The following is a 26,432-nucleotide window of genomic DNA, read 5'->3' as shown; positions in this document are numbered from 1 at the left end:
GCGGCGCAACATCCAAGTACAGCCACCTTGCGGCCAAAATAGTTGGCGGCAAACTTTGAATGCTTGTGATGGCGCTTCTGTCGTCTCGTCTGTCGTGTCGGGCGTATGGCGGCGAGCGGATAGGAGCTGACAGGACTGTAGCTGTTCCGCTTTCGTCGAAATTTGACATCTTTTTGAATTGGTATGTCCTTGTGAATTGAAAAACTTGTAGAGGATTGGTTAATGCGCTAGTCCGTATGCCCTGCTGTCTCGTGTCGCTTTCTGCTTGATGTAGAATTTCAACCAGCCTGCGGAGTTGTCAACACACACTTTGGCACGTCGTCTCAAGTGACCTGCTGGCTGGGCTCTGTTTCTATTTTTTATTTAAAAAAAACCCTTCGAGTTCAATGAAGGCCGCGAAAAAGATTCGCGTCTGGTATTTTTAGCGCCTGCCGCATGCCTATATTTGAATAGCGTTGAATGTTATAATAATTTGTATTAAAATGGTTCAAAGTACGATTAATCATATTATGAACTGCTTCAATGATATACATAATACAATGCCTATACAGATTAATAAGAGCTCAAAATCCGCACGCACAAAGAAATTTTAAAAGCTGATAGCCGTGATGTTAGGAATGGTGAAAGGGGTACAGTCGTTTTTAAGAGGCTCTTACTAGTTCATTTAGCATGAACTTGCTCGAAAGCAATAATAATTATTACACACGGATGTTGGAAAATTGCGAAAATTGAAAATGTTGTATGGAGTTATCTGTGCTTCTTTATCGTCTGTACTTAAATATTTCAGCCTCAGTCTTAAGAGTATAATGTACTAAAAAAGATAAACCTTTTAAGGTCTAATAATCACACGCCTGAGTAATTGTCAAACTAAAAAACGAAGTAAGAAAATGTATCCCATTTACTGATGATAAAATAAAATACTCTTTCTGTTGTTTGTTTACTCATTTTGGTCATAAAAAGCACAAAAAGGCTGATGCGATCTAAATGTATCGGTATATTATCTCGGCTGCCCCTTCCTTTATTTCCTCACATTTTAGAAAAAGAGCGTTAACGAATACATTATTTAGATTAATAACGATAAATTGCAGTATCATCTATTCATCAGCTCAGTTCGTTGACCGAAGTTAAGTTATGGTAATTATTCTTGATTGGTCGCAGTTGTTGGTGCTGGTACTGTGCGTGTACGCGCAAAAATTTACAGGGCTTCAGCCTTCTTGGGCACCACGCCGCGTTGTACTTCTTCAAATCATTAGATCCTCTCTCTCTGCTTCATGTCAAAGTGTGATAACCTTGTTCCTTTGTCACTGTTACGTAAATTGTAAAACGCTCGCTGCGCAAACAACTAGGAGTTGCTGGTGCTCCAACTTGGATTGCATATTCGCTCACGCACGTTTGATAAAGGGTTCTGCAAATATTAGCTTCTAGAATTATGGTGTGCGCGTATCACTGTGTTTCTTCATTAGCATTCAATTAAATCAGTTGGCCGGGCTGCACTTTGTTTTTATTGGAGCTTTTTAGCACGTCGGAGCACTGATATTTTTTACGAGTTTAATCGGGTTTGCGGTCAGACCTCCAGCAGGCACGAGTCTGTAGTGCAGTCTAAAATTAACCTCAAACTACGCAAAAGGCATTCCAAACACCTGAAATAATACACTGATCGCGATTAATATCCACGTGACGTCAATACCTATTTTGAGAATTTCTTTTAAGCATGTTTTCAATTTGGCATTCCCTACGATTCGCAATAAAAGACTTTTTAATTAATAAGATCACGATTTTTAATGATGTCCTTTTGAGCGAGGTGCAGCTAAATTAATTTAAACTGTTCTCTTTAGGCGGTGCAGTGATTATTGAGCACCATGGTGGCCATCTGGAGGCTGCCGCTCAACGCAGCCATCGCTCAGAAGAAAGGTGCCACAGCCCTTGCAAATCGAGCCATCAGTGTTTCTGTTAGGAGGCTCGACAAGCCAGCATCCGCAGCTAAAGATGTCGCCAAGCAATCAGCATCTGTGCCCGGCATTCCTTATTCAAAGCTTACAATTGGCGTCCCCAAAGAAATTTGGCCCAAGGAAAGAAGGTTTGCAGACGCCACCGGCTTCTTTTCACTGATAAAAAAGTATGTCTGGAATTCAGGGTTGCCTTGACGCCGGCAGTGGCTGCTACCCTGATCAAGCAAGGATTCAATGTCCAGTTTGAAGCTGGAGCCGGAAGTGAAGCCAAGTTCCGTGATGCTGACTATGCCGCTGCTGGAGCGAAAATTGTGGACCGTAAATCGGCTTTTGACGCGGGTAATTTATTTTGCCCCTTTGATATTTGCCCGCTTATTTTCTCTCTACTTCAGACTTGGTACTTAAGGTTCGTCAGCCGCTGAAAGATGAGCTCTCCCTCATTCGCCCTGGCTCCAATTTGATTTCCTTTATGTATCCTGGTCAAAACCAAGATCTGGTCAAGCTACTGGCTGAAAAGAAAATCACGCTTTTTGGCATGGACTGCATTCCTCGCATCTCCAGAGCTCAGGTGTTTGATGCCCTCAGCTCCATGGCCAACATTTCTGGCTACCGCGCAGTGATCGAGGCTGCAAACAATTTTGGCCGCTTCTTTACCGGTCAAATTACCGCAGCTGGAAAAGTTCCTCCCGCTAAGATTCTCGTTGTTGGTGGCGGTGTCGCTGGTCTCGCCGCCATTGGTCAGGCTAAGTGTATGGGTGCCATCGTGAGGGCTTTTGACACCAGAGCAGCTGTGAAAGAACAAGTAAGGAGGTACAAAAATATCCTGTAACAAGTTCTAATGAAACCTTCAGGTTGAGTCCATGGGAGCGGAGTTTCTGACGATTAATATCAAAGAGTCTGGTGAAGGCGGTGGTGGCTACGCCAAAGAAATGTCTCCTGAATTCATCGCGGCAGAGCATGCTCTTTTCGCAAAGCAGGCTGCGGATGTGGATGTCATCATCACCACTGCCCTCATTCCTGGAAAGAAGGCGCCATTGCTCATCTTAAAGGTAATTTGTGTGTTCATAACGTCCTCCTAGTTTCTTAATTTTATTTATAGGAACATATCGATAAAATGCGTCCTGGAAGTGTTGTGGTTGACTTGGCAGCTGAATCAGGAGGCAACATCGAAACAACCAAGCCTGGAGAGGTCTACTCTTACAACGACGTGGTCCACGTTGGCCTCACTGACTTGCCCAGCAGGCTCCCGACACAAAGCTCAACCCTCTACGCGAACAATATTTCCAAGTTCCTCCTCTCCATGGGTAATAGAATGTGCATTGCCTTTTGAATTTCCTTGCTTAGATTTATTTCAGGTGAAAAGGGCCATTTCAATATCGACCTGGAGGATGAGGTTGTGCGCGGCAGCATCATTCTCAAGGATGGCACTGTCATGTGGCCACCCCCACCGCCCCCACCCCCCTCCCCTCAGCAGGTCGCGGCCTTGGCTACACCAAAACCTGCTGCACCTGCTGCCCCAGAACCACCCAGCCCCTTCACTGTGACACTGAAGGATTCACTTGTCTACACAACAGGTAAATATTTAAATTATGACAACCGTGTCAATTATTAACTATAAAAATACTCTGAATGATGTAAGGTCTTGGAAGTTTGATCGGTTTGGGCGCGATTTCGCCAAACCCTGCGTTCACGGCCATGACTAGCACTTTCGCCCTTGCCGGTCTCTGCGGCTACCATACTGTATGGGGAGTCACCCCTGCACTGCACTCTCCCTTGATGTCTGTGACAAACGCAATTTCTGGCACTACTGCTGTTGGTGGTCTGCTCCTGATGGGTGGAGGCCTCTACCCTCAGTCTTCAGTTCAAGCCCTGTCTGCTGCTGCTGCTTTTGTGAGCTGCATCAACATCTCTGGAGGATTTTTGGTGACCAAGAGAATGTTGGACATGTTCAAGAGGTGAGACCTAATTTTTATCTTCCTTTGATTGGGTTCTTAAAAGTCGTTTTTTCATTTGAACAGGCCTGATGATCCTCCAGAGTACAATTACCTGTACGGCATTCCTGCTGCTTTGTTCTTGGGTGGTTATGGCGCGGGAGCCTTGTCTGGCATTACTGAAATGCACCAGATGGCTTATCTGGGCTCCTCTCTCTGCTGCGTTGGTGCCCTTGCTGGGTTGAGCTCGCAAAAGACCTCACGCCTTGGAAACACTCTTGGAATGGTCAGCAAAATTATTTACCAGCATTTGAAACTTGAATATTATTTCAAATTGAATCCATGAAGTCATTTAACTTGTTTAAATGTAAAGACGTTCTTCCTCGCTATTTCAGATTGGTGTTTCTGGTGGCATTGCAGCTACTCTAGGTCAGCTGGCTCCCTCAAATGAAGTACTTGCCCAGATGGCAGCTGTGTCTGGAGTTGGTGGACTTCTTGGCGCTATCATTGCCAAACGCATCGAAATCACCGACTTGCCTCAGCTGGTTGCTGCCTTCCACTCTCTGGTTGGCCTAGCTGCTGTGCTCACCTGCTTTGCTACTTACATCCACGATTTCCCCACTTTTGCTGAAGATGCTGCAGCCAATGTCACTAAAACTGCTCTCTTCCTCGGAACATACATTGGAGGTGTCACTTTCAGGTAATGAGCTTGTACACTAATCATTTCCAGTAAATAAATATTCTCTACAAGATAAAATTTAAAACTGATATGCATGACACTACTTGCCATTTTTAAAGAAATGTTATTTCATTCACTTCCCAGTGGATCCCTGGTTGCTTACGGGAAACTGCAAGGCCTCCTGTCGTCTAGCCCACTTCTGCTTCCCGGCCGTCACGCCCTGAATATGGGTTTGTTGGCTGCTAACGGTGGCGCCATGGCCTACTACTTCATGGCCCCCTCGCTGACCGGCGGCCTCACCATGCTGGGAGCCACCGCTGGCCTTTCTGCAACCATGGGCGTCACACTCACCGCCGCCATTGGTGGTGCTGACATGCCGGTTGTGATCACCGTACTGAATTCTTACTCTGGATGGGCACTTTGCGCGGAAGGCTTCATGCTCAACAACAACTTGATGACCATTGTTGGCGCCCTGATTGGCTCTTCTGGTGCTATTCTGTCGTACATCATGTGCAAGGTACTAGTACTAAAGAGAGGATAATTCAGGGTAGAAACTTGTGGAAAACTCCTTCACTGATTGTGTCAGCCTTTTTTAACCAATTCCTTACAAAAATTATATGATATTAATCTCCTCATTTAAGAAAAAAGAAAAATTAGAAACAGTACAAAGACGGGGATTTTAATTTTACTATGATAGCTTACCATCCTTAGTCAGATTAGAGCAGAGAATAAGATCAATTTCATAGTTTATTAGTTCTTTGCTCTTGTCTAGCAAAATTGCAGTACATACTTGATCAACATTTTTAACCTATTGAAGTACTTATGGTATTGAATAAATGTAAATACAACCTAGTTTTTAAGCTTAGTTTAGATTTTTTGTCTGTGTCCTGACATTTATTGCCAATGTATCCAAAAAATTGTACAATCACACTATTTTTCTAGGCCATGAATCGCTCTTTGCCCAACGTCATTCTTGGCGGATACGGAACCTCTGCAACTGGTGGGGGTAAGCCCATGGAAATCACTGGAACGCACACGGAGGTGAATGTTGACAACTCTGTTGAGATGATTGCCAATGCCAAGACTATCGTCATCACTCCAGGCTATGGTCTCTGTGTTGCTAAAGCACAGTATCCTTTGGCTGAAATGGTGAAGATTTTGCGAGAGAAGGGCAAAAATGTCAAGTTCGCCATCCACCCTGTGGCAGGTAACTTTGCAACCGGTCAGAAAGCATTGCCCTTCATAAATTTTGTGCTATAGGTCGCATGCCTGGCCAGTTGAACGTTCTGCTGGCTGAGGCTGGAGTTCCCTACGACATTGTGCTTGAAATGGACGAAATCAACCCTGAAATCCCGGAAACGGACCTGGTGCTTGTCATCGGTGCCAATGATACCATCAACTCTGCTGCTGAAGATGATCCAAACTCGATTATTGCCGGCATGCCCGTCATTCGCGTTTGGAAGGCTGACCAGGTAATAAACTAGTCTTTGTCTTCTCAATTCCTTATCTTAACACTATGGCTGTTTTCTTACAGGTTATTGTCATGAAGAGGTCCCTTGGTGTCGGCTACGCAGCAGTTGATAACCCAGTGTTCTACAAACCAAACACCGCTATGCTGTTAGGAGATGCTAAGAAGACTTGCGATGCTCTCCTAACAAAAGTTAAGGAAGTTTACCCTGATTAAGAAGAACTTTTTTGAAATCATAAAATTTACTTTTTTGTTTAATATTTTTTAATTCAGTCATTGTGCCATTTTGACAACCACCTAATTTCTACTAGACTGGTGTGTAAATTTAAAATTTACTTAAAAAGTATTATAGTTGTGCTTCAAAGGCGTACAATTGATTGGGACTGATTTTTAACGGATTTCAAAATGGCAGGTTTTAATCGCATCTTTTGAACTTTTTAATTTTAGTCAGTTGATCAATCAATCAAACCGTGTGTCATACAATGCGCCATCTAAACCTAAGCAGAGCAGATATTTACAGAAAATCTATATTGGGTGGTCAAAGAGCCGATATATTCCATTTTAATGGTAGATTAGAAATGTATGCTGGTTGCAGCAAAAAACAAAGAAATAATTGTTGATTTAATCAATGTACTATGTGAACAGTACAAACAACAATCAGGTGCAATGGTGTTGTGCATTTTGTTTTGAGGGAAAATCTACCTACTTTGTAGAGCATTTTGGACCCAATTCCTCTATAAAAAATAAAGTGAAAATCGCTTTAAAATGTATATGTTTGCTTTATTAGTTGAGTTAATTATATTCTAGCTGTACATTTAATTCCAAGACACTGATTAAAATTCAGAGAGGAGCAGCTTTTTACTTGATATAAAAAATGAGTTAAAAATATCTCCTGTGGCCCATAGTAAACATAATTAACATGTAAAATACAAAACTTCTTTTACATTTAATTTTCCCTAATCAATTTTCATCAATCTTCAAACATAATCATTTTCATGGAAACAGTTAAAAAAAATATGATTTAAAAAATTTATCGAGATAATATAAAAACTTCACGTAAATTTAATTAATGAAAATAAAATAATATAAATTTATGACGTAGCTGTACACTCAGCGCGGTTTTGACCAAGGATGGGTTGCTGAACGTATTTCATATTTTTTGGTGATTTATTATGTGCTATCCTAATCTAAAAAATGTAATTTTTGTTAATTACCATTTCCATTATTTCCAAGCAAGCTGAAGTTTTAAAGTTTCGCGCCTACAATTATGTTGCATTGAAGCGTCATCTAGCTGTGGGCGTGTACGGTAGGCCCAGGGTAGGCCAGACTGGTCAGAGAGGCAGAGAGTCACCCAAAACATAATAGCTGACTCAAGAACTCAAAGTTGGTTTCTTGTTCCCTGGATTAAATCAGAAGTAGCCGTCTTAAGGTATGTAACTCTGTTTAGTGCAAACAAATAAAGCGGTTACAATGACAATCTGTGATATGTTGCAGAAGTATCTACATAAATCAAAATCATTTGAACAAGAAGAAAATATTATATATTATGTGACCCCGAGAACCCTTGCAATTAAAAAAGAAATCATATTTCAAAGGCTTCAGGCAGTGGAAGACTGAGCAAAAAGGTAAAAAGGTACGTTAACAAAATGAATTTCATTCATAGCAGCTGAAGTGAAGTCACCAGACATTATTTAAAGATCCCAGCTCATTTCAATTGCGTCGTTCGGAATTTATTTTTTGCATACTCCACGTTTTTCCTTTTACGTAGACGAGACAGTTCCATGTGAGGCAGACAGTGCGGCTTTCATTGGCGAGTAAAATGAAGAAAGAGGAATTTGACCAAATAGTTCGTGCCATCAACTCGCAAAAGGGATCAACATGCTGTCACACCATGATTGTTTTTTTGAAGAACTCTTTCCCAAACACCTCAGAACAGTCCCTCCGCAGCATCTATTCTCAAGAAGTTTGCAGAAATATGAAGTTTACGCACGGTCGGCACAAAGCAAAAGGGGCTGAATACTTGAAAAAGTACATGGAAGAGCGCTCCGTTGGGAAGTCAACTCTGCTGACCATGGCTGCCGATCTTCATTTCTCACCAGCTCTTTTGGCTAAAGTGATCCTTGATGCGATGGCGTGTGACAGCTCGGAAGGAACTTTGACCAAATGTGCCACCAATAAGATGTTGAGGGACACCAGTTTGATCGATGACCGTATTCTTGCTCAGGACGTACACCTCTGTGTGTTGAGCGATGATCACTATGGACCGCTGTCTGATTCTATCAGCCGCTCTTTAGGGCAGCAGTACGAGCACACGCTTGGTCTTCAGCTCATGGAAAAACAAATCCCCTTTTTAGCAGAAGACCGACTGAGAGAATTGGGATTAGACAAAACACCTGATATCAAACTAGAGGTACTCAGTCAGCACCAACAAGAAAACAACAACTGGAGACTCATCAATTATTTTCTTGTTAGGTCCCGGTAGCAGTAGATGGTTTTGTTATCCACTGGATAGAGAGCAAGGCTTTGTTTGGAAGTGAAGAATGGCACGACAGATTTGTGAAAAAGCAGCTGTCAGCTTATTGGAACCGATTCGGACCAGGGTTGGTCATCTACTGGTATGACTACGTTGACACGATCAAGTCAATGCACGAAAAGCATCTTATGGTTGCCAACTGTCTGCCTCCCAACATTGTGATGATGGACCCTCTTAAAAGACCATAGATGGTACAATCATATTATACAAAATTGCATCAATATCAACTGCCTACTCTATACTAAAAACCTTATTTAAACTCAATGCCTCTTATTTTGTTTCAGATGAGTGGAGGACTTGCTCCATCAAAAAGTACTGTGTACCTTTCAAATTTACCCTTTTCCTTAACTAACAACGACATCCACAAGATTTTTGAGAAGCATGGAAAAATTGCCAAAGTGACCGTCGTCAGAGACTCTGAGCATCGAAGTAAAGGCGTAGCATTTTTGTTATTTGTCAAGAAAGAGGATGCTGAGACTTGCGTCAAAGAAGAAAATGGCCGTCAACTTCTGGGACGAACGGTTAAGTGCAGTATCGCTCGTGATAATGGAAGAACAAAAGACTTTATCAAGAGAAAGTTGTACACAGACAAAAAGACGTGTTTTGAGTGCAAGGAAGAGGGCCACTTAAGCTACGAATGTCCAAAAAACTCCCTAGGAATTAGGGAACCGCCCAAGAAGAAAGCAAAGAAGAAAAAGAAACTTGGTGATGAATTAGCAACGGATGAAGAGAGCAAGGAATTCTTTGACCAAGAGGATAATTTTTATTTAGAAGGAAAGAGCGTGAATAGTTCTGTCTAATTACTCAATTCTCTGTTTTAAGGACTATCCCAACATATTAAAATGACCAAAAGGATGCAAAATAAAACACTCAAATCGTAGTTTTCTGTGTTTTTATGGCTAATGCTGTTTTAACCTTACAAATGGAAAATTTGAAGTAACACTCGAACTGTACAGAAGTAAAGATGATCAACAAAATTGCTTTCCTAGGTTGGAATAGAACAAGAAAGTCAGCAAGCGCTGCTGACACTTGTGTCACTGAATTAACTGTCCCCCAACCATCACTCACTTCACCGTGTACAGAATGAAGCCTGAATAACTGTCCTGTGGGTGCACATTCTTGCCGCATTTTGAACTGGTTGGTTTTGATAATCGACCTACAAAAAAACATCCGATTTGGCTTCTAGGTTTGATTTGCAATAAACAAAATTATAAAACAGTGATAAATCCGTTGAGCAGAAATAAGAATCAGCGCTGTAATGAAAGACGTGACACAAAATTCAGCACAACTCTACTCGCACTCAATGTCTTCATCAGGCAGTGCAGCAAAAATATTACGTTCGCTATAGTCCTGCAACAGATAAAAAATTCACACTTTAGAATACAGCTTCAACGATTGAATTTGTTAAATCAAGTAAAAAATTTGAAGGGGAGAGGTGTAATGTAAAAATGCTACAAAACATAACTTACAGGGGTTTTTTGTTCTTGAAATTTGGGCATTCGCGGCTCCTCAGGCTGCTTAGGATCGCGCTTAACATTCCTGTAATCAAAGTTAAGATATTTAATAGAAGAGGACATGCACATTTTATTTTCAACATACTTGTCGGCCGATTTCGATCGATCATCGCTCTGGCGATCATCAAGTCTGCGGCTGGGTCTTTCTTCACGACGATCGTCCTTACGATCATCATAGCGTTCTTCCTTTCTGCGAGGACCGTCTACTTTCCTTTCTTCGCCTGGTCGGGGGCCTGATCTCGGGGGCTGGTACTTTCCATCTGCCTCAGTTCTAGGCCGGTCATCCACTCGCCTTGGTCGGTCATCGTTCCTTTTATCGTCCTAAAGAGAAATAATTATACTATGTATGGGAATGACAATTTGTTAATCAACTTACAGTAGCCCTCTCAGACCGCCATGAAGGTTTAGCCGGCGCGCTCTCTTTGGTTAGAGGCGCCTCTTTCTCTTTTTCAGCTTCAGCCTCAGCCCTAATGAAAAACAAGTGATTAGTTTCCTAATCTTTGATCACAACAAGATAATAAAAAGTTAATGAAAATGTCCCTTTTCAGACACTCACTGATGAATTATCAAAAGTTTAAGGTCTGAATAGGTAATACTCTAGCACACGTTTAGTCCTAGCCACCCACTTACAAAGTAGCCCAGGGGACATATAGAGTGCATATTATTTAAGAAAATAATAATTATCAATGTTTGTTAGAATAGTTACGTTCAGACAGTGATTTAATGTTGTAAATGAAATATTAAGAGGATATGCAAATAAATCATGTGATTTCACTTACTTAGCAGCTCTGTCCCTGGCAATGCGTTCTTCAATTTCGAGTTCTCGAGCCAACGTGTCAACAGGTTTAGCTCCTCCAAAAATAGAACTTGAAGCTCCCGTGGGAGCAACTGGCGCTGGAGCTGGTACGGCTGTTTCCTCCTCAGATTGGCCAGCTTCTGGCAGCGGCTTTGTCCTGGGGGCCAGATTGAGTTTTGGTCTTTCACGCGGGCCTTCAGACTCTGAAATTCAACGTTGTGAAAATAATTTCTTTGCTTAAATATTGATAAATTCACCTCTGTCTTCTCGGCGCTCTTCAAATCGCCTCTCTCCGAATCCACCGGCTCTGTCCCTGCCTTCATAGCGGTCGTTTCCAAAGTCCCTGCGATTGCCACGGTCCCGATCAAAACCACCAGCCCTCTCTCTGTCGAATCCTCTGTCAAATCCTCCACGACTGCCACCGCGGTCCCCATAGCGATCACCTCCTCGATCACCATAGCGGTCGCCTCCCCTGTCACCATAGCGATCACCACCGCGGTCGCCTCCACGGTCACCACCACGGTCGCCACCGCGGTCGCCACCGCGGTCACCACCACGGTCACCTCCAAATCCGCCTCTGTCATAAGAACGCTCAGGGCCTGGACCACCACGGTCCCTTTCCCACGGTCCCGCCATCTTGTCTGTTCGACCGAAGTCTCTGTCACCACCTCTCCTGCCAAATCCACCTGAAATTTGTAAATTAACTCTTGTTAAAGGACATGACAAATGCTGCAATCAAACACATCAAAGTAAAATTTGGCAATGTAGCTTTCAGTTTGACCAGACCCTTTTCAAGAAAGAATCTGGTGTCTGAAGAAGCTTGTTGCTTTTAGCACATAAGATCCTAGTTAACAAATAGATAAACTAGGCATTGAATTATATTGTGCTTGGAACAAGTGCATGGTAAAATTGTAACGCTATTGGTAAGCAATTTAATGTTAAAGGAGGACTTAAACGTTTCATCATACCATCTCTGTCGCCTCCATATTCTCTGTCTCGGTTTGAGCCCTCCTCTCGTGGGCCAGACCGCCAGTCAGTCATTGGACGGTCTCCAAAGTCTCTGCCACGACCACCCATTCCTCCCCTGCGTCCGTCGTTTTCAGATACATCAATGCGGATTCTTCTATTTTTGATGTTCTGAGACATAATTTGTTAATATTTTACTTGTACGGTTATCAGGAATTTAGCTTACTGTATCTGCTATACAAAGGGCTGCTTTCAAATCAGACCTTTCTTCGAATTCGACGTATCCATAGCCTTTCAGCTTTCCGCTGTCGGTCCGGTCATCCTTAGGCAGCTTGATGTCAGCAACCTGTCCAGAAGGAGTTAAGAATTGTTACAAAGTCAGTCTTCCGCACAAACCTTCATATCCTTGAAGAGCGTCAAAATATCTTCTTCGTCTGCATCGTAGGGCAGATTGGACACATACGCGATGAAGGGCCCGTCTTTCGGAATACGGTCTTCATCGACCTCGGCTCCACGAGCTGCTCGAGGCGCAGTGGGCAGAACAAGTCTTTGTTTTGGACTCTCGTAGGCTGAAATTCCATTTGAGCAAATGCGTTAGGAAAACAAGTTTGCAGCATTTTAACAAAATTTTCTAAATCTTTAGTTTCGCAGGATATAACTGTAAATGTGTTTTCTTGTTTTGGTTTGTTGACTAGATATATAAGAGATTAAACAACATTTCAATTTGTAATGGTAGGTAATTCAACATCAAAAACAGCATTACATATTTATGTACGGTTGTGATTGACAACTTAAAGAAAAGCCGTGAGATGAGAGCGTTTGCTACGGAATGATACTTTAAACACCAATTATGGATTAAATATTTAAGAATGGAATAGAGGATGAAGCCGAGAGAATATTAGTGTATGCTTAGTTACTTACAGTCGTTTTCATCTTCAACCTCATCCGCCCATGAGGTTATTTTCCTGGGAGTCATGATGACAGTTTGCCCAGGCGCCGCCTGACCGTCCGGTGCGAGGAAGTCATTGAGGTTGATGGTTTTCCCCTTGGGTTTTTTCTGCTTTTTACCTGCAAGCCGAAATGATTGGTTGAGTGAAATGCCGCCAGCATAGTCGGCCGAAGTCTGAAAGCCGACACATGTGGTCGAAGGCATGGGGCCGCTGATTGAGCGCGCTCACAGGTGGCTGTCCGATCCAAGCCAGCTCAGCCTCGGACGCCGTACCTGTACATTTAACCTACTTTTCTGAGCAGGTTGCAAATTACCTGCCATACTAGCATGCAAAAATCGCGCTGCACGCAGCACGATTTGCGAAAATGTATCACGTGTCAAACACGGCTAGTACTTACCAGACGCCATATTGCGTGAAGGAATTAACTTTGTGAAATTTTTATCGATACTGCCTCGCTGACGATGTTTACGAAAGTTTAAATCGTTGTTGATATTTTCGATATTTTCATAAATATATCTTTGTTCTGTAATTTTAATGTTTTCCCTTCATGTAGCTCTTATTCAGAATAGATATAATTAAAAATAAAATTAATTATGTCTGCATCTCCAATATTAGTCAATCTCCGATAATTCACAAATTACTTTGGTGATAAAAATTGTTTCACCCATTCCCCATTTTCAAACAAAATCAAAACAACTGACTGCTGCCATAGCCGCCCACCTCTACAGCTTGGCGGCAAGGAAGAGGGTATTCAGGAAATTCAAGCTTCAAGCAGAGCCAAAGCTGATCAGTATAAAGAATGCGGTTGTAGAAATCTATTAAAAAATAAATCAAGATTAATAAAATAATAATAACTGCTTTTGATGATTTTTATTCGTCGTTAGTTGGCCCATGCTGACCTTCAACGCGAACATTTTCTGCTCAATTCTTCGGGATGAAGTCAGAGTATCAATTTTTTAAATGAACGAAGCTTTTTTGTATTTTTCATTTTGTCTATAATTATGTAGTTGAAATGATTTTCAATAATAAAATTAGAATCTAATTGCAACCACTGTTGCTAATGATTAAAAAATTTAACTCAAATAAAATCTCTTGAAGATCACAACAAACGGCCTAAACACTGAAGCCTCTAGAACATTTCATGACTCATCATATATTCTATTTTTTAAGCCAGAGAGTGCATACAATTTTTTTAAATTCTCACAATCGAATTTCCATAATTAAATTAAATATTGATATATCATAGTAATAATGTTTTAGTCTCATGATAATTATAAAAAATTCTAACGCAGCTACAATGGAAACCACTTTGTTATCGTAATAGGTTTTAATTGTTTACTGGATATGTAAATTTATATAGTGGTAATAATTTCGTAATTTTACCAAGAGAAAAGTTCGCAATCCCATAAAGAACGAAAAATATAACTTGCAGATTGAAAAAACGCTTCTTAATAAATGTTTTCTTTTAGTCCATAGATAGGGTTCAAAGTTTAAAACACTGTGCACGTGTGCCTATTTTTCAAAAGAAAATAACAATTTCATATCACTAATCAAAAATACCAAGAAGACAACGTGATGGTTTTCCTTATTGCATGCACGCATCAGTTACTATAAAACATTTTCCCGGCCAGCACGCAGAAGAGAGAAAGAGAGGGATGCTTGACACTGGACTCGCGCTCAAGATCATAGCATCATCATATCAATTTGACCTTAAATTGACTCTTGGTCACTTATTTTATCTTCAGTATACCATTTGAAGCGCAGCAACCAACATTTTACGATGCTGTTGAGTACGCAGTAACAGTGTTCTCTCTGTAAAAATGTTCCACTTCTTGAAGCTATTTTTTGTGTGCTTCGTGTCTTCACTCTCAGTTTCACGTGGACAGGAACCTGTCGAGAGGTGCGTTTCTATGTCACTAATTTCAAAATAACATAATTAATTAGCACATCCCAGCCTGTTCCTGTTTGTCGCACCGCAAGCACTCGCTGTGGAAAAAAATGAAACATTTCACTTGCTGATTTTCGACAATCCCAAAAATGACACCTTTAAAATCAGACTATTGCTGCCAACGAATGGCACTGAATTGGGCTCGGTAACAGTTCCATACGATCCAGGTTAATATACACAGCAGGAACGTCAGGGGAGCATGAATGTGCGATTTTAAAAATTATTTTACAGATATTGTGCAATACGAGGTGAATTTTCCGATCAAGGATATTGATACGCAACACGCCACACTAGAAGTTGTGTATGGAAAGAACAAGACCAAATCCTCCGACGTCCAACTCTACCACGAAAAAACAATGATGTTTATTGAGACCGAAAAGCCATTTTACAAGCCTGGCGAGCTTGTCCGATTTAGGGTTCTGCACTTAAAAAGAAACCTCCTTCCTACGGACACTCCAGTAAGAAATTTGCTGTTAAAACTGCGTTAAATCAAACTGTGTTCCAGTTACGAAAAGTGTGGATAGAAAATCCAAGTAACGTGAAAATTGCCCAATGGAAAAACGTGAAGATTAACAAAGGATTTGCGCAGCTAGAAATGCAACTTACTAAAGAGCCTGAAAAAGTGAGTTGGATGTAGAATTGCCGGCGCCATGACTGATAAAATGTTTTTTTTATCTAGGGCACATGGAAGATCAAAGTCCAAGCGCTCAATACATCAGATGCTGTAACCAAAAAATTTCAGATCAAGGAGTACGTTTTACCGAAATTTGAGGTGACTTTAGTTCCTCCAAGCTACATTTTGTCGAAAGCAAACAAAAGCTACACCTGGAAAGTTTGTGCGAAGTACGCAATACACAAAATCATGCGCCGAATAAATTAAATGACTCTTTGTTTATTTCATGAACATATAGATACAGTTTTGGAGGACCTGTGCAAGGAAATGCCACTGTGTCGTTTACTTTTGAGGAGCCGGTGTATTGGTGGACGAAAAAGACCAACACTGCAAACGAAATGACCGAGTTGATAAATTATGAAGTAGGCGCACATGACAAAAAATTTTAAATCAGCTAAAACATTATTTTCGAATTTAAGCTGAGAAAAGAGGATGGTTGCAATGATTTTACCCTTAGTAGCAAAATTATTGCGAAGCACTCAGATAAATATTTGAACGGCATCGTTGTCAACGCGACTGTTGAGGAGAGAGGCACGGGAGAAAAACAGATTACAAGTCACACATCTCGATTTCATACAGAGAACATGAAGTTTAGTTTTACAAATGCACCTAAATACTTCTACCCAGGTTTACCGTATTATGGACAGGTATATTGTTGAAACAGGAAATATTCCACGTTATTGTGACTTTTGTGCGCTAATTGCAGATTGACATTAAGTACCAAGATGGGTTGGAAGCAGCGAACGTTGAAGTTTCGATAGGAATTAAAAACGGAAGGGATTTCCGTGAAGCAGAAACGCTCTCTGCTATCTCTGATCAAAGTGGCACCGTTCATTTCACAGTGGTAACAACCAACTTTAGTGATGAATTGTACATTCATGTGAAGGTAAAAAGATGATATGAAATTTTGTAGCTTGATGATGCCTTAAATACGGGTGCATGTGCACTTTTTGCGACATTTTAGTGCCTGAAAAGTAACGTGGAATGCAATAGTATGGGAAATCACAAGGTTATTCCGTGGTTTTCTCCATCAAAATCATACATCACGATAAATGGTCAATCGGACGCAATCTGCAATGAAACGCTTGATTTGGAGATATTATACACGTTCTCTGAAAAGGAGCTGGGAGAAAAGTTACAACTCTTTTACTTGGTAAGCAATTAATTAATAGCGTATAAAGTTACCAAAAGGAAAAACATATGTGACATCTTTTCAAATCTGTAGGTTCAATCCAAAGGGGATATTATGAAACGTGGAAGTACAGTGATTGCGAAGAAAAACCATAACTTTAGGGTTAGGCATTGGCAAAATGTGTTTTTTGAGAGTCACCTTCAAAACAAATCATCCGTCGGGAAATGGAATCTGAAGCTCCGAGTGAGAGAAAGGTATTCACCAGAGATCAAAATCGTTATATTTTATCGCACGCTGGGAAGAGAAGTTGTCGCGTCCAGCAAAACGATAAAAATCAGCAGCTGCTTATTGAACAAGGTATTCATACAATTTTTCTCTTTTAAAAACTTTAATCCGATTTGAAAAAAAGGTGGAATCAAAATTTTCGGCGCGCACTGCGGAGCCTGGTCAACAAGTTACGCTCTCAGTGGCCACTAGCACAGCATCGCTATGCGCCTTGTCTGGAGTTGACAAGGCGGTCACGTTCTTGGAAAAAAATCGCGAATTTGACATTGAGGCAGTATTTGAACGTATAATGATAGCTAGTGCCAAACCAAAGGAGCACTCAGCGGAAGCCAATTATTATGTGGAAAAGTGCGAACTTGACTCTGAGAGTAATATACAAATTTATGGTAGAAAAAAACTGAGCAAAAAATATAAATTTAACTCTAGGTCCTCTAGGCTCAAATTCTGAGGAGGAGTCTACCGCGTTTAGAATCAAACGATCAATGTGGTGGCAGCCGAAAAAGCCATTTGGAAATGCACATAGAGCGTTTGCGGTAAAATATTTTAGAACTGTAACATTTTCTCACTCGTGCAAATTAAACATTAATTTCTTTTAGGATGGAGGAACACTAATGTTGAGCAATTTAGATAGCAATATCAAACCTTGCGAAAGCGGCGGTTTCAAGGAAAATTGTGACTCTTGCCCTAATGATCATCGCTACTTTTCAATAGTCTCACGCATGGATAGTATGCCGATCAAACAACGATCGCGAGCACGATCGCGGCCCAGAAATGATGTCTTGAGAGCTAGAAAAATTACGGACACTTCATCTGATTTTCAATCCAAGGAAGGTACGTGAGAATATTTGTGCATATTTGATATTTTGATAAAAAGACATATTAAACTGAGATTATCTGCAAAAGAGTCAAATTCCGCAACAAAACTACAAGATAACGTTGAATTGGTGGAGATGCGGACCGATTTTCGAGAATCATGGCTGTGGCAATTTGAGGAAATAAAGTAAGAAAGTTTGGCTCATGATGTTACTGTGTTAAGCTTATACTAATCATATTTATAATTGATAGCAACGGTAGTGCAAAGGAAATAAAGCTGCAGACGCCGCACACAATTACCGACTGGGTGCTGAACACCGTCTGCGTCTCGCAAAGCCAAGGCTTAGGGATTGCCGCTGAAACTTCTATTAGGGTCACGAAACCCTACTTTATCGACTTCTCATTGCCGTTTTCTGTCAAGAGAGGAGAAACTTTACCGCTGAAAGTTTCTATTTTCAACTACCTTAATCACGATATACCGGCAAGTGTTGACTGCTAATTTCGTCTGCATTGTTTTAACTACAGCCAAATTTCAGATCAAACTTTCGTTCGGCGAATTTACCGGCGGAGATTTAAATGGCGATGCTAGTTTTGATACGTGTTTACAGAGAAAGGACAAAATAGTCCACACGTTCGAACTAAATGCGAAACTGTTAGGCACGCACAATATATCCGTCATTTCTTCGATCAATTTTGACAACAGTTCATGCGGTCCTGATGTACTCACTGAAATGAGGTATTTTCTACAGTATAAAATAATTTTATTATTTGAATTTTTCTCCATATTCTAGAGATGGCGTGACTAAGAGCATCAAAATCAAACCAGAAGGCCTGCCAGTCGAAATAACTAAGTCCATGTTTCTTTGTCTTGATGGTATAATTTTTTTCTGTATTCACTTAATAATGAAAATTTAATATTTCCAAACCCTAGGAGGTGGTGAATCCGCACTAATGAGTTGGCACTTGGACGTGCCTGAAAATTCAGTTCCCGATTCAGCTAGAGGGGATGTTGCAGTGATCGGAGATTTGATGGGACCTAGTTTAGAGGTGAAATGGATTAAAATTAAAAAAAAAATATTTTTAAATTACCTTAATAACATGTCTAGAATTTAGACCATCTAGTTCGTCTTCCAACGGGTTGCGGGGAGCAAAACATGGTTTTATTCGCGCCTAATATTGTGGTGCTTAAATATTTGGAGGCGACCGACTCATTGACGCACACCATCAAAAGGAAAGCCAACGACAATTTGGTCAAAGGCTATCAAAGGGAGTTAACCTACAAGCATGACGATGGCTCCTATTCAGCCTTTGGCAAATCTGACAATTCTGGTTCAATGTGGCTCACTGCTTTTGTCGTCAAATCGTTTGCTCAGGCAAAGAAATTCATTTATGTGGACCAGAGCGAACTTCTGAAAAGCACCAAGTGGATCCTATCCCACCAGTTGGAGAATGGGTGCTTCAGACAAATTGGAACAGTTTTTCATAAGGAAATGAAGGTGAATTTATTGAAAAATTAGTCGGGGGTAATAAATGTTTTTGTCTGATAACCAGGGCGGCGTTGGGACCTCTGGCTCGATAGTAGCGTTCTCTGCCTACATCATGATCGCTTTGTTGGAGTCAAAAATCGAAATAAACAAGGGTGTTCTAGAAAATGGGCTGTTTTGTCTAAAGCAGGTGCAGGATTCAGATGATGTGTACACACAAGCACTTGTCGCCTACGCAATGCAACTATCTAAAGCGCAACTAAAGACCGAAAGGAGTGCTTTAGCTGCCCAAATTTCGTTAGAAAAACTGGTCCACTTGGCATCAACTGGCAACAATAGTGAAATATTTTGGCAAAACAAGGGTGCGATTTCAAAATTAATTTTTGGCAATATCTTTTGATATTTCTGTTCCGCATCGCCTGTAAGGTTCCGCACATCTAGCGCTTAGTGTCGAAATGACCGCGTACGCAATACTGACACTTGCAACCGCTGGAGGAGAAGAAAATTTGATGCTCGCATTTGGCGCAGTCAAGTGGATTTCCAAGCAGAGAAACAAGCAAGGCGGCTTTGTTTCAACGCAGGTAACAACCCCTTTCATATAGATATAAAGGGTTTTAAAAATGTCAATTTGTAGGATACAGTTGTTGCACTCGAAGCTTTGGCGAAATACGCGATGACTGTGCCATCAAAAAACGTTGAAATGAGCTTGCAAGTAGCCACTGACGATGGTGACATAATGGAATTCAACATTGATGCAGGGAACCGGCAAATCCTTCAACAAAATGATATACCTTACGTGCCCACAAATCTACACTGGAGTGCGACTGGGAAAGGATGCAGCCTTGTGCAAGTAAGCTACGCGTGAATCATCCTATTTAAATATAAAAAAGAAAGCTCAATTTTTTATCGCAGGCGCAGTTTTGTTTTTTCTATCTAATGAATAACAAAACTTCTAATCGCAATCCTTGAGCAGAATAAATATAAATGATTCATCTGATTAAAATGACGTGTTGCCGCAAGAAAAAATGTATTTTAACCGCATCTTGCCTTAATGATATTTTCAGAGCTCTCTGAGATATAATTTAAAAAGCTCAGCACAACTATTAGACGAAATATTTACTATGGAGAAGCAAGTGAAAAGCATTGTGCCAGGATCGTGCAGTGAATTGTACCTGGCATTCAACTTGACGTATAATCAACCTGAAGGGTCATCAAATATGGCTGTACTGGAGGTGGAAATGTTAAGCGGTTATGAACCTGAACGTTCGACCCTTGAAAATTTGAGAACGAAAATAGAGAGTAGGCTTACAAGTTATTTATTTCCATCGTTTATTTGTGTCGCTCATAAGTGAATTTCACATCGATAAAAGCTTTCATCATTATAATATAGTGTTCATATTTCCAAATGTATCAAGAGAAAAAATAATGAATAAATTATTTGTGGTCGGTTCTTTGCAGCGTTTAAGCGATGGGACTTTGAAGACGGCGTTTTGAATCTCTATTTCGACTCACTACACAGCTCATTGCCTATTGAAGTCGATTTCGTAATCATTCAAACAGTAACCGTAGCAAATGTGAAGGCTGCAAAAGTCAAGTTGTTTGATTACTACGAGAAGGAGTCATTTAATGAAAAGGTATTGTAATCGTTTCAAACACATTAAAATGTATTAATTAGAGTTTGATTTGATCAGGAATATGAAATCAATGAATTGATATGTAATGCAAATCAAGAAGAGGACGCGATTACTACAAAGCCTGGTAAATGCAATTAATTAGAATGAAAATGAATTAATATATAATATTTGAATCCGCAGTGTCTGATGAACCAATCTCTGTGTCCGGTAATGCATTAGGTGATAATTTCAAAGATTTTAAGAATATTTACGACGACTTGGATTTCCCAGAAGGCATTGAAGGTCCTGTTGAAGTCTTTGTTCCAGCGCCCAAGAACATGAAGCCTTAAACAGCGATGTGTGAAATATTTCAACGTTATCATTCAATAAAAAGTAACTTTAATTTGCTAACTTTTAAATTGTTTTTAATCTTAATTGTATTAAGCGCGATTATCTTCAGATGAGAAAAACATACCGAATTTTATTTTCTCAAATTGTTTTTCAAAACCTTATAAGGGCGGCTAAATAAAAATGTGCTTTCCCTTGAGAATTACTTGGATTTTTAGATCACAGTTTTAAATTTCACCATTTATATATTGCCATTTAATATCCAACATTATCACTGCACTTCCGAATTTCAAAAAATTTTACGATCCTTTCAGTGCCGCTTTAAATATTTCTTTTGGGCGTTTTTTAATCACGTGTGTGCTTTTTTATGATACGTATATTTTATTAATTTCGATACACATATTTATATCCATATTGATAACGTATTCATACTGTACGTTTAATACAGTTTAATAAAAATCGGACCATGATGATTTTTTTCAATTAACATACATATTTCCAGCTGTTTGATGACTGTTTACGACGATCACCTCAAGAATAAATATCTACAATAATTATATCTTCCTGAAACCTCGTTTGCTTGTATGCACTTGCATGCGAAATAAAAACGATACAATAAAAAATACATAATTACATAAATATGTATGCGAAAATATGGGCAAAGGTAAAATTTTGTAATTTTCCAACTGATTAATTTGTACATATTACATACATAATGATATATACCTTTTAAGACTGTAGTTTGAGCTTGATGCAGCAGCAGCAGCAGCAATAATACATACTAGCAAAAAATGCTGTGCATTACTGAAAGGTATTAATCCTGTTTCCTCTTTTACGCTAACAAAGGAACAAAAAAATGCAATGCATAGCGCGGCCGCGGTCTGAATGTGAATGATGAACTGCATGAATTAGCGCGCTCGCGCTGCGCTGTGGCGCTGGGCGCATGGAAGTTGTGTCAGTTTAGTCTATCTTGTTTCAATCTCACCAGCTACCAGCACCAGCTGTTTAGCGCGGTATAATGCAAGCATGAGCACGTCGTGTTGTTTGTTTGCGTTGTTGCAGTCTTAGCTGGATCTCATCTCTTCCTCTCTTGCCGTAGATGCAGCGCACACACACACATAAAAGTTAGCGTTTCCAGGGAGCTTGGGCCTTTTGTATGGATGAAAATATTATGCTTCCTTGTTCATCCAAAAGAGAGCTAAGATGCTGACCGAGTTAGAGACAGAGCAGTTGACTGGATTGCTCAGCTTGATGGGGGACGATGATCTCAAGTCACTGACAAAAACCGTGACAAACACGCTTATAATACCCAACGATGCAAAAGGTACCTTGCATAATATTTTTGTATCGCGTCTATTTGCATGTTTGAGATTCTCATGCTTTTTTTGTTTTTCCGCCGGAATGAAATCTTATGTATTTCTCTTATTTGTACCAGTCAAGCATCCAACGCATACTTGGAATTCATGTAATTTTTAGCGTGACAACTGATGAATGTTATTTATTTTTTAGATGCGGTGAGCACTATTTTGAAGTATTCGCCTTCAGTGGCGTCGGTCCTGGGCAGGAAAAAGATCACCAAGGAGTTAGTTTTCCGCTACCTGCACAAAATGAGGGTGAAGGGTGCGGAGCCATCAATGAATAAAAGCAGGATGATCGAGCTCATCAACAAACACTTTGAGAGCGACAAAAAGAGCAGATTGGGCAAGGTTGCTAAAAGCCAGACTGAAGTCAAAAGGAACAAGCCATTAGAAGTAACTCAAGTGAAACTAAAACGGAAGACAGCTGAGGACAGACAGGAAATTAATTTGGTACCAGCCATTACCAAAATTCCAAAGGTGAAGGAAGAAACCAGGCCAACTCCTGATGAACCACAGACTTCAACGAGTAGTGCCAATGAAGAAAATAGAGTGGTACTAACTGACCAGCCTGTATCTAAAGTAATTTTTACTGTCGAATATTTAATAAAAATTACGCTATTTAAATTTTTAAATTTTTTGTGATTTGAATAGATTAAGGAAAGTGAAGACATTGGTGAATATACTGATGCTGAAGAAATGATAACTGAACAGTCACAAGTTCAAATTGCTCAAAAAATCCCATCTGATGGCACCCTCCAACTGTTTTCTGAGACTTTCATCAAGTGGTTCTACGACCTCTTTAATAAGGGTGTAGCGGACAGTGGACAGAAGTTTGGTCCTGAGCATTTTTGGCCTGATAGCCAACTGATCATCAAAGTCGAGGGTCCCAATCTGAATGTTGTGGAGGTGAGTTGAATTCATCTTTAAAAAACCCCTCATCGTTGTGTCAAATTTTCAGGAAAGAAGCAGTGGAAATGAGTCTTCAGCCCTTTTGGCTCAAATGAGATCACACTTTGATGTCTTACTCAACCCAAACATCTCTGCAGATGGCGTTGTCGCTCAAACAGAGACGCATGGCCTGATCAAGATTGTTGTTTGCGGCACTGCTCACAGAAAGGATCTGTGTGTTGGGTTCTTTGAACAAAGCTTCCTCCTCATAAGAGATCCCACCATGCAGAACAACTGGAGGATCAAGAAGACTGAAATGCAAATGAAAACCACTATTGATGGTAAGTCTGGACAAGCTGATTTAAATGCTGCGTCGTTTTTGCCCATGATACTGCAGTAGGAAATTACTGCTCATCCTACAAACAAAGGCTGATTAGCAGTAAGTTGTTGCAAATTCAAATCTACCAGAATTTGTTAAGTTCAAAGATATCTAGTGCCTTTTCAAGAAATAAAATCGAAATGGCTTTGAATGTCATTTGATAATTTTATAAAATTCACAGTCATATGTGTGTAGTTGAAACTGAGTTGGTTAATGATGGTTAATATACTGACAGTTAAAATTTAAAAAAATTGTAGTAAGTTTTGCAGAGCAAAACTGACAGCAATCTTTCTCAAAAAAAAAATAACAAATAATCTCCAGAACCCTGATTACATGTGAACCTTGGTCAACCCTTTAAAATTGAATGTGTGAACTCAACACAGTGCTCACAGCTGTCATTTGCTGGAATGTAGTGAACAAATTAATATTATATTTTAAACGTCTTCTTCTGACCCTTAATTCTTGGTGGGATCCAATAAATTTTTATTTTTGTTCGAGAAGAGTAAGCCTTCTTCACAAATCATACCATTTTTAGATGATTCCAAATTTTTGCTTTTCTTTCACTCAATTTTAAGGGGTTACCAATAACCGTATGAATCATAGTTACTTTAAAATAAAATGAATTTGTATCAAACTGCTACTATACTCGCTATACTCAAAGTATTAGGTGTGAATGATAGCAGAGTATTTTGTTATAATTTTATTGCATGTCGTTTATATTTTGTAGAACAACCTCCTTTTGATTTCACTCATCATGAGCTCGCGTTCTCTTCTCGCTCCTTTCATGATAGCCCTGTTTTCGGCAGCCCTTCTTGCCAAGTATGGAATAACTTGATTCAAACTGCCAAAAGCCACTGATTTATAAACCAGGTAGTTTGCTTGAGCTGTAAATTTATTTTGTTACCAAACTTCTTTCAATAAATGGTTGGGAATAAATAGCACCCAAATATAAAATACTCTTTGAATTTTTTTGTCATTTACTCACCTAAAGGCAAAGATATGTTTTCAGCCATTCCGTAAATCTGAGCGAACCCTACATTGGGATGTTTCGATGTGCATTGTTGCCGCAAAAAATTGATGGCTGTTTTAATCACTGCTTCATTGTGAGTTGCAACAAAAATAAAATGAGCTCCACGCTGGCTCTGAAGAGCCGTTTTTAGCGCATTCATCATAACCCTGATTTACAGAATATCATTATGAGTGTTTATTAATAATAAATTAATTTACCGCTCATAATTTTTGCTTGTGTCGTCATAGCTGTTGCAAACCAGATGAGGTGCAACTTGTTTCTCTTTCTCCAAATATGCTCCTCTCACCAACTTTGCCCCATAGCAGACCCCAAACCGAGATGCGGCCAGTCTCTCAAACTCTAATGTTTCCAATGCTCCCTGAATTAAAAAGTTAGTTAAGCCGAGACAGCACGTGCACCTTGTATAAAACCTTTAAGTAACATTGCACTGTTGAACAGATGGCTGGCGTAATTCTGTTATAAATCTTCATCATGGCCAATGCTAAAGCGGAGCAAGCTGGGTTCACATAAGTCCATTCCATATCAACCATTATCCTGATCTTCGCCTCTTTTCCTTTGCTTCCTGCGAAAGTACAACATTGCGCTGAATAATTCCGACATTTGTTGTTTATTATACCAAGTAGTTTTAGTCGCTGACATGCAGATTGTAGCTCCTCTTGTAGTTCTTTGGGCAAGCCTTTCAAGGTGGTTAGACTTACCATATCTTCCATGCATTTTGACAATAAACTGATAATCTCCAATTTCTTTTCACCTGTCTTTTTTCAAGGCTTTGTAATTCTTTTCAGAGTTTTAAGAGTATATACTTACGCTGTCATTTAAAATATTGGTGAGTTGAATTAGTACTTCCATCGGCACCAAAGCGGTCATCTTCATTTGTAGACACGCTGGTGTCGTTGGGCCATTAAAACTTCCTATTGATGTCAAATCTGCGAGCTGCAAGTACTCAGTGAGGTTTTTGTCTAGCAGCCTTAATTAGTAATCGTAGATAAATATATTACTAAACATATTGATGTGACAGTTCAAATTCAATATACCCAGAGGCTGTTCCTTCACCAAGGTCAGATTCCAGTGCGGGAGCTACCATCAAATTTAGCCCCTGTATTTTCAATTTTTCAGCTGCCTTCACGACGGCTGGCCCTGTTTCGCCAGCAACAAATTGGCCATAGAAAGTCTTTTCCATCAGGCGAGTGAATATTATTTTCCCAAGGAAGATTTCGCCAGCTCTCATTAGCTGTTTTCATGCAAGAAATTATCCTTTGTCTATATAGGTAATGTTAAAAAAATGCACCTTCAGCGCATTGTCAACCAAAATATCCTTAGAGCATAGGGCCAGTATAGAACATGCCCTAATAAGCTCAAACGTCGACTTTGACTTGAACGCCTGCTGTGAGTTGTCAAAATTTGGAGCAACACCATTACTTGATGATAGACCCGCGTTCAAGCTGCAACTTTAAAGTTAAATCAGTAAATTAGTTAATATTCTTGTTCTTACCAAGCAGGAAGGAAAACTTGAACTTTGCAAATTTGATTGCATAATTTCAATTTTGACAGCATCCTAACACTTCACACTGCTATTTTTTTCGCCAGCGCAGGCGCTCCCACGTTTTCTGCTAAGTGTTCTGTGTCTAAACTTAGATTTTAGTGTAAACATAGCAACATTGGGTCACATGGACCCAATCCAAAACTTGAAAGGCA

At 40.1% G+C, this 26,432-nt stretch overlaps 6 protein-coding genes across 10 annotated transcripts; 4 read left to right on the top strand and 2 right to left on the bottom strand.

The window, feature by feature from the left end:
- The first annotated feature begins 43 nt into the window (after window positions 1-43).
- LOC135947095 (NAD(P) transhydrogenase, mitochondrial-like) lies at window positions 44-6,797 on the top strand. Its single transcript, XM_065495672.1, has 14 exons — window positions 44-181; window positions 1,836-2,077; window positions 2,134-2,288; window positions 2,342-2,751; window positions 2,801-2,998; window positions 3,049-3,253; window positions 3,305-3,523; window positions 3,589-3,904; window positions 3,968-4,166; window positions 4,276-4,580; window positions 4,704-5,076; window positions 5,502-5,766; window positions 5,820-6,031; window positions 6,094-6,797. The coding sequence occupies exons 2-14, from the start codon at window positions 1,860-1,862 to the stop codon at window positions 6,241-6,243; spliced, it is 3,225 nt and encodes a 1,074-aa protein (XP_065351744.1). The 5' UTR covers window positions 44-181; window positions 1,836-1,859; the 3' UTR covers window positions 6,244-6,797.
- Window positions 6,798-7,303: 506 nt separating this feature from the next.
- Window positions 7,304-8,983, top strand: LOC135947107 (CDAN1-interacting nuclease 1). 2 transcript variants are annotated; one of them, XM_065495690.1, is made up of 5 exons: window positions 7,304-7,456; window positions 7,522-7,652; window positions 7,796-8,437; window positions 8,500-8,751; window positions 8,845-8,983. In XM_065495690.1, the coding sequence occupies exons 3-4, from the start codon at window positions 7,847-7,849 to the stop codon at window positions 8,746-8,748; spliced, it is 840 nt and encodes a 279-aa protein (XP_065351762.1). In that variant the 5' UTR covers window positions 7,304-7,456; window positions 7,522-7,652; window positions 7,796-7,846; the 3' UTR covers window positions 8,749-8,751; window positions 8,845-8,983. The 2 variants fall into 2 exon arrangements, with proteins under 2 accessions (XP_065351762.1, XP_065351760.1); XM_065495688.1 differs by having other exon boundaries at window positions 7,305-7,456; window positions 7,522-7,660.
- Window positions 8,984-9,435: 452 nt separating this feature from the next.
- LOC135947100 (eukaryotic translation initiation factor 4B-like) lies at window positions 9,436-13,318 on the bottom strand. 2 transcript variants are annotated; one of them, XM_065495679.1, is made up of 11 exons: window positions 13,184-13,318; window positions 12,758-12,904; window positions 12,233-12,405; window positions 12,063-12,182; window positions 11,839-12,007; window positions 11,128-11,556; window positions 10,854-11,073; window positions 10,451-10,541; window positions 10,160-10,395; window positions 10,030-10,099; window positions 9,436-9,910 (listed from the first exon to the last, which is right to left on the bottom strand). In XM_065495679.1, the coding sequence occupies exons 1-11, from the start codon at window positions 13,191-13,193 to the stop codon at window positions 9,851-9,853; spliced, it is 1,725 nt and encodes a 574-aa protein (XP_065351751.1). In that variant the 5' UTR covers window positions 13,194-13,318; the 3' UTR covers window positions 9,436-9,850. The 2 variants fall into 2 exon arrangements, with proteins under 2 accessions (XP_065351751.1, XP_065351752.1); XM_065495680.1 differs by lacking the exon at window positions 13,184-13,318 and adding an exon at window positions 13,100-13,178.
- Window positions 13,319-14,516: 1,198 nt separating this feature from the next.
- On the top strand, window positions 14,517-21,146 carry LOC135947094 (pregnancy zone protein-like). 3 transcript variants are annotated; one of them, XM_065495671.1, is made up of 27 exons: window positions 14,517-14,686; window positions 14,741-14,901; window positions 14,966-15,192; window positions 15,240-15,356; window positions 15,414-15,577; window positions 15,646-15,769; window positions 15,827-16,054; window positions 16,114-16,293; window positions 16,372-16,560; window positions 16,633-16,896; window positions 16,949-17,192; window positions 17,251-17,357; window positions 17,421-17,655; window positions 17,728-17,824; window positions 17,890-18,118; window positions 18,174-18,373; window positions 18,429-18,511; window positions 18,569-18,684; window positions 18,744-19,133; window positions 19,189-19,483; window positions 19,548-19,702; window positions 19,756-19,971; window positions 20,186-20,420; window positions 20,580-20,755; window positions 20,813-20,879; window positions 20,936-20,974; window positions 21,029-21,146. In XM_065495671.1, exons 1-27 carry the CDS (start codon window positions 14,607-14,609, stop codon window positions 21,082-21,084), a joined length of 4,674 nt encoding a protein of 1,557 aa, XP_065351743.1. In that variant the 5' UTR covers window positions 14,517-14,606; the 3' UTR covers window positions 21,085-21,146. The 3 variants fall into 3 exon arrangements, with proteins under 3 accessions (XP_065351743.1, XP_065351742.1, XP_065351741.1); XM_065495670.1 differs by having other exon boundaries at window positions 21,026-21,146; XM_065495669.1 differs by having other exon boundaries at window positions 20,936-21,146.
- A 932-nt stretch (window positions 21,147-22,078) lies between these two features.
- Window positions 22,079-24,663, top strand: LOC135947104 (uncharacterized protein C3orf38 homolog). The gene is made up of 4 exons (XM_065495685.1): window positions 22,079-22,406; window positions 22,592-23,019; window positions 23,092-23,346; window positions 23,399-24,663. The coding sequence occupies exons 1-4, from the start codon at window positions 22,286-22,288 to the stop codon at window positions 23,726-23,728; spliced, it is 1,134 nt and encodes a 377-aa protein (XP_065351757.1). The 5' UTR covers window positions 22,079-22,285; the 3' UTR covers window positions 23,729-24,663.
- On the bottom strand, window positions 24,422-26,430 carry LOC135947102 (proline dehydrogenase 1, mitochondrial-like). The gene is made up of 9 exons (XM_065495683.1): window positions 26,230-26,430; window positions 26,026-26,179; window positions 25,772-25,968; window positions 25,545-25,704; window positions 25,354-25,492; window positions 25,148-25,299; window positions 24,935-25,095; window positions 24,693-24,883; window positions 24,422-24,591 (listed from the first exon to the last, which is right to left on the bottom strand). The coding sequence occupies exons 1-9, from the start codon at window positions 26,289-26,291 to the stop codon at window positions 24,422-24,424; spliced, it is 1,386 nt and encodes a 461-aa protein (XP_065351755.1). The 5' UTR covers window positions 26,292-26,430.
- Window positions 26,431-26,432: the final 2 nt, after the last annotated feature.

This window comes from Cloeon dipterum, chromosome X, assembly GCF_949628265.1.
Source record: "Cloeon dipterum chromosome X, ieCloDipt1.1, whole genome shotgun sequence".
In the NCBI taxonomy this organism is placed as follows: Eukaryota; Metazoa; Arthropoda; class Insecta; order Ephemeroptera; family Baetidae; genus Cloeon; species Cloeon dipterum.
Note: the sequence above shows the minus strand (reverse complement) of the source record. Positions and strands in the feature narration are given on the sequence as shown.

Bases quoted from the DNA above. Each gene is read 5' to 3' on its own strand.
- LOC135947095 (XM_065495672.1), top strand. From the start codon at position 1,860: ATGGTGGCCATCTGGAGGCTGCCGCTCAACGCAGCCATCGCTCAGAAG. The intron at 2,999-3,048 runs GTAATTTGTGTG...TTTTATTTATAG, and splicing joins CGCCATTGCTCATCTTAAAG to GAACATATCGATAAAATGCG. The intron at 4,167-4,275 runs GTCAGCAAAATT...TCGCTATTTCAG, and splicing joins TTGGAAACACTCTTGGAATG to ATTGGTGTTTCTGGTGGCAT.
- LOC135947107 (XM_065495690.1), top strand. From the start codon at position 7,847: ATGAAGAAAGAGGAATTTGACCAAATAGTTCGTGCCATCAACTCGCAA. The intron at 8,438-8,499 runs GTACTCAGTCAG...TTTTCTTGTTAG, and splicing joins CACCTGATATCAAACTAGAG to GTCCCGGTAGCAGTAGATGG.
- LOC135947100 (XM_065495679.1), bottom strand. The intron at 10,396-10,450 runs GTAAGTTGATTA...ATTTCTCTTTAG, and splicing joins GGCGGTCTGAGAGGGCTACT to GACGATAAAAGGAACGATGA. The intron at 10,100-10,159 runs GTATGTTGAAAA...CTTTGATTACAG, and splicing joins CGATCGAAATCGGCCGACAA to GAATGTTAAGCGCGATCCTA.
- LOC135947094 (XM_065495669.1), top strand. From the start codon at position 14,607: ATGTTCCACTTCTTGAAGCTATTTTTTGTGTGCTTCGTGTCTTCACTC. The intron at 16,294-16,371 runs GTAAAAAGATGA...GCGACATTTTAG, and splicing joins AATTGTACATTCATGTGAAG to TGCCTGAAAAGTAACGTGGA. The intron at 18,374-18,428 runs GTATTTTCTACA...TCCATATTCTAG, and splicing joins GATGTACTCACTGAAATGAG to AGATGGCGTGACTAAGAGCA.
- LOC135947104 (XM_065495685.1), top strand. From the start codon at position 22,286: ATGCTGACCGAGTTAGAGACAGAGCAGTTGACTGGATTGCTCAGCTTG. The intron at 22,407-22,591 runs GTACCTTGCATA...TTTATTTTTTAG, and splicing joins AATACCCAACGATGCAAAAG to ATGCGGTGAGCACTATTTTG. The intron at 23,020-23,091 runs GTAATTTTTACT...TGATTTGAATAG, and splicing joins CTGACCAGCCTGTATCTAAA to ATTAAGGAAAGTGAAGACAT.
- LOC135947102 (XM_065495683.1), bottom strand. From the start codon at position 26,291: ATGCTGTCAAAATTGAAATTATGCAATCAAATTTGCAAAGTTCAAGTT. The intron at 26,180-26,229 runs GTAAGAACAAGA...TTAAAGTTGCAG, and splicing joins CAAGTTTTCCTTCCTGCTTG to CTTGAACGCGGGTCTATCAT. The intron at 25,705-25,771 runs GTATATTGAATT...TTACTAATTAAG, and splicing joins GGTGAAGGAACAGCCTCTGG to GCTGCTAGACAAAAACCTCA.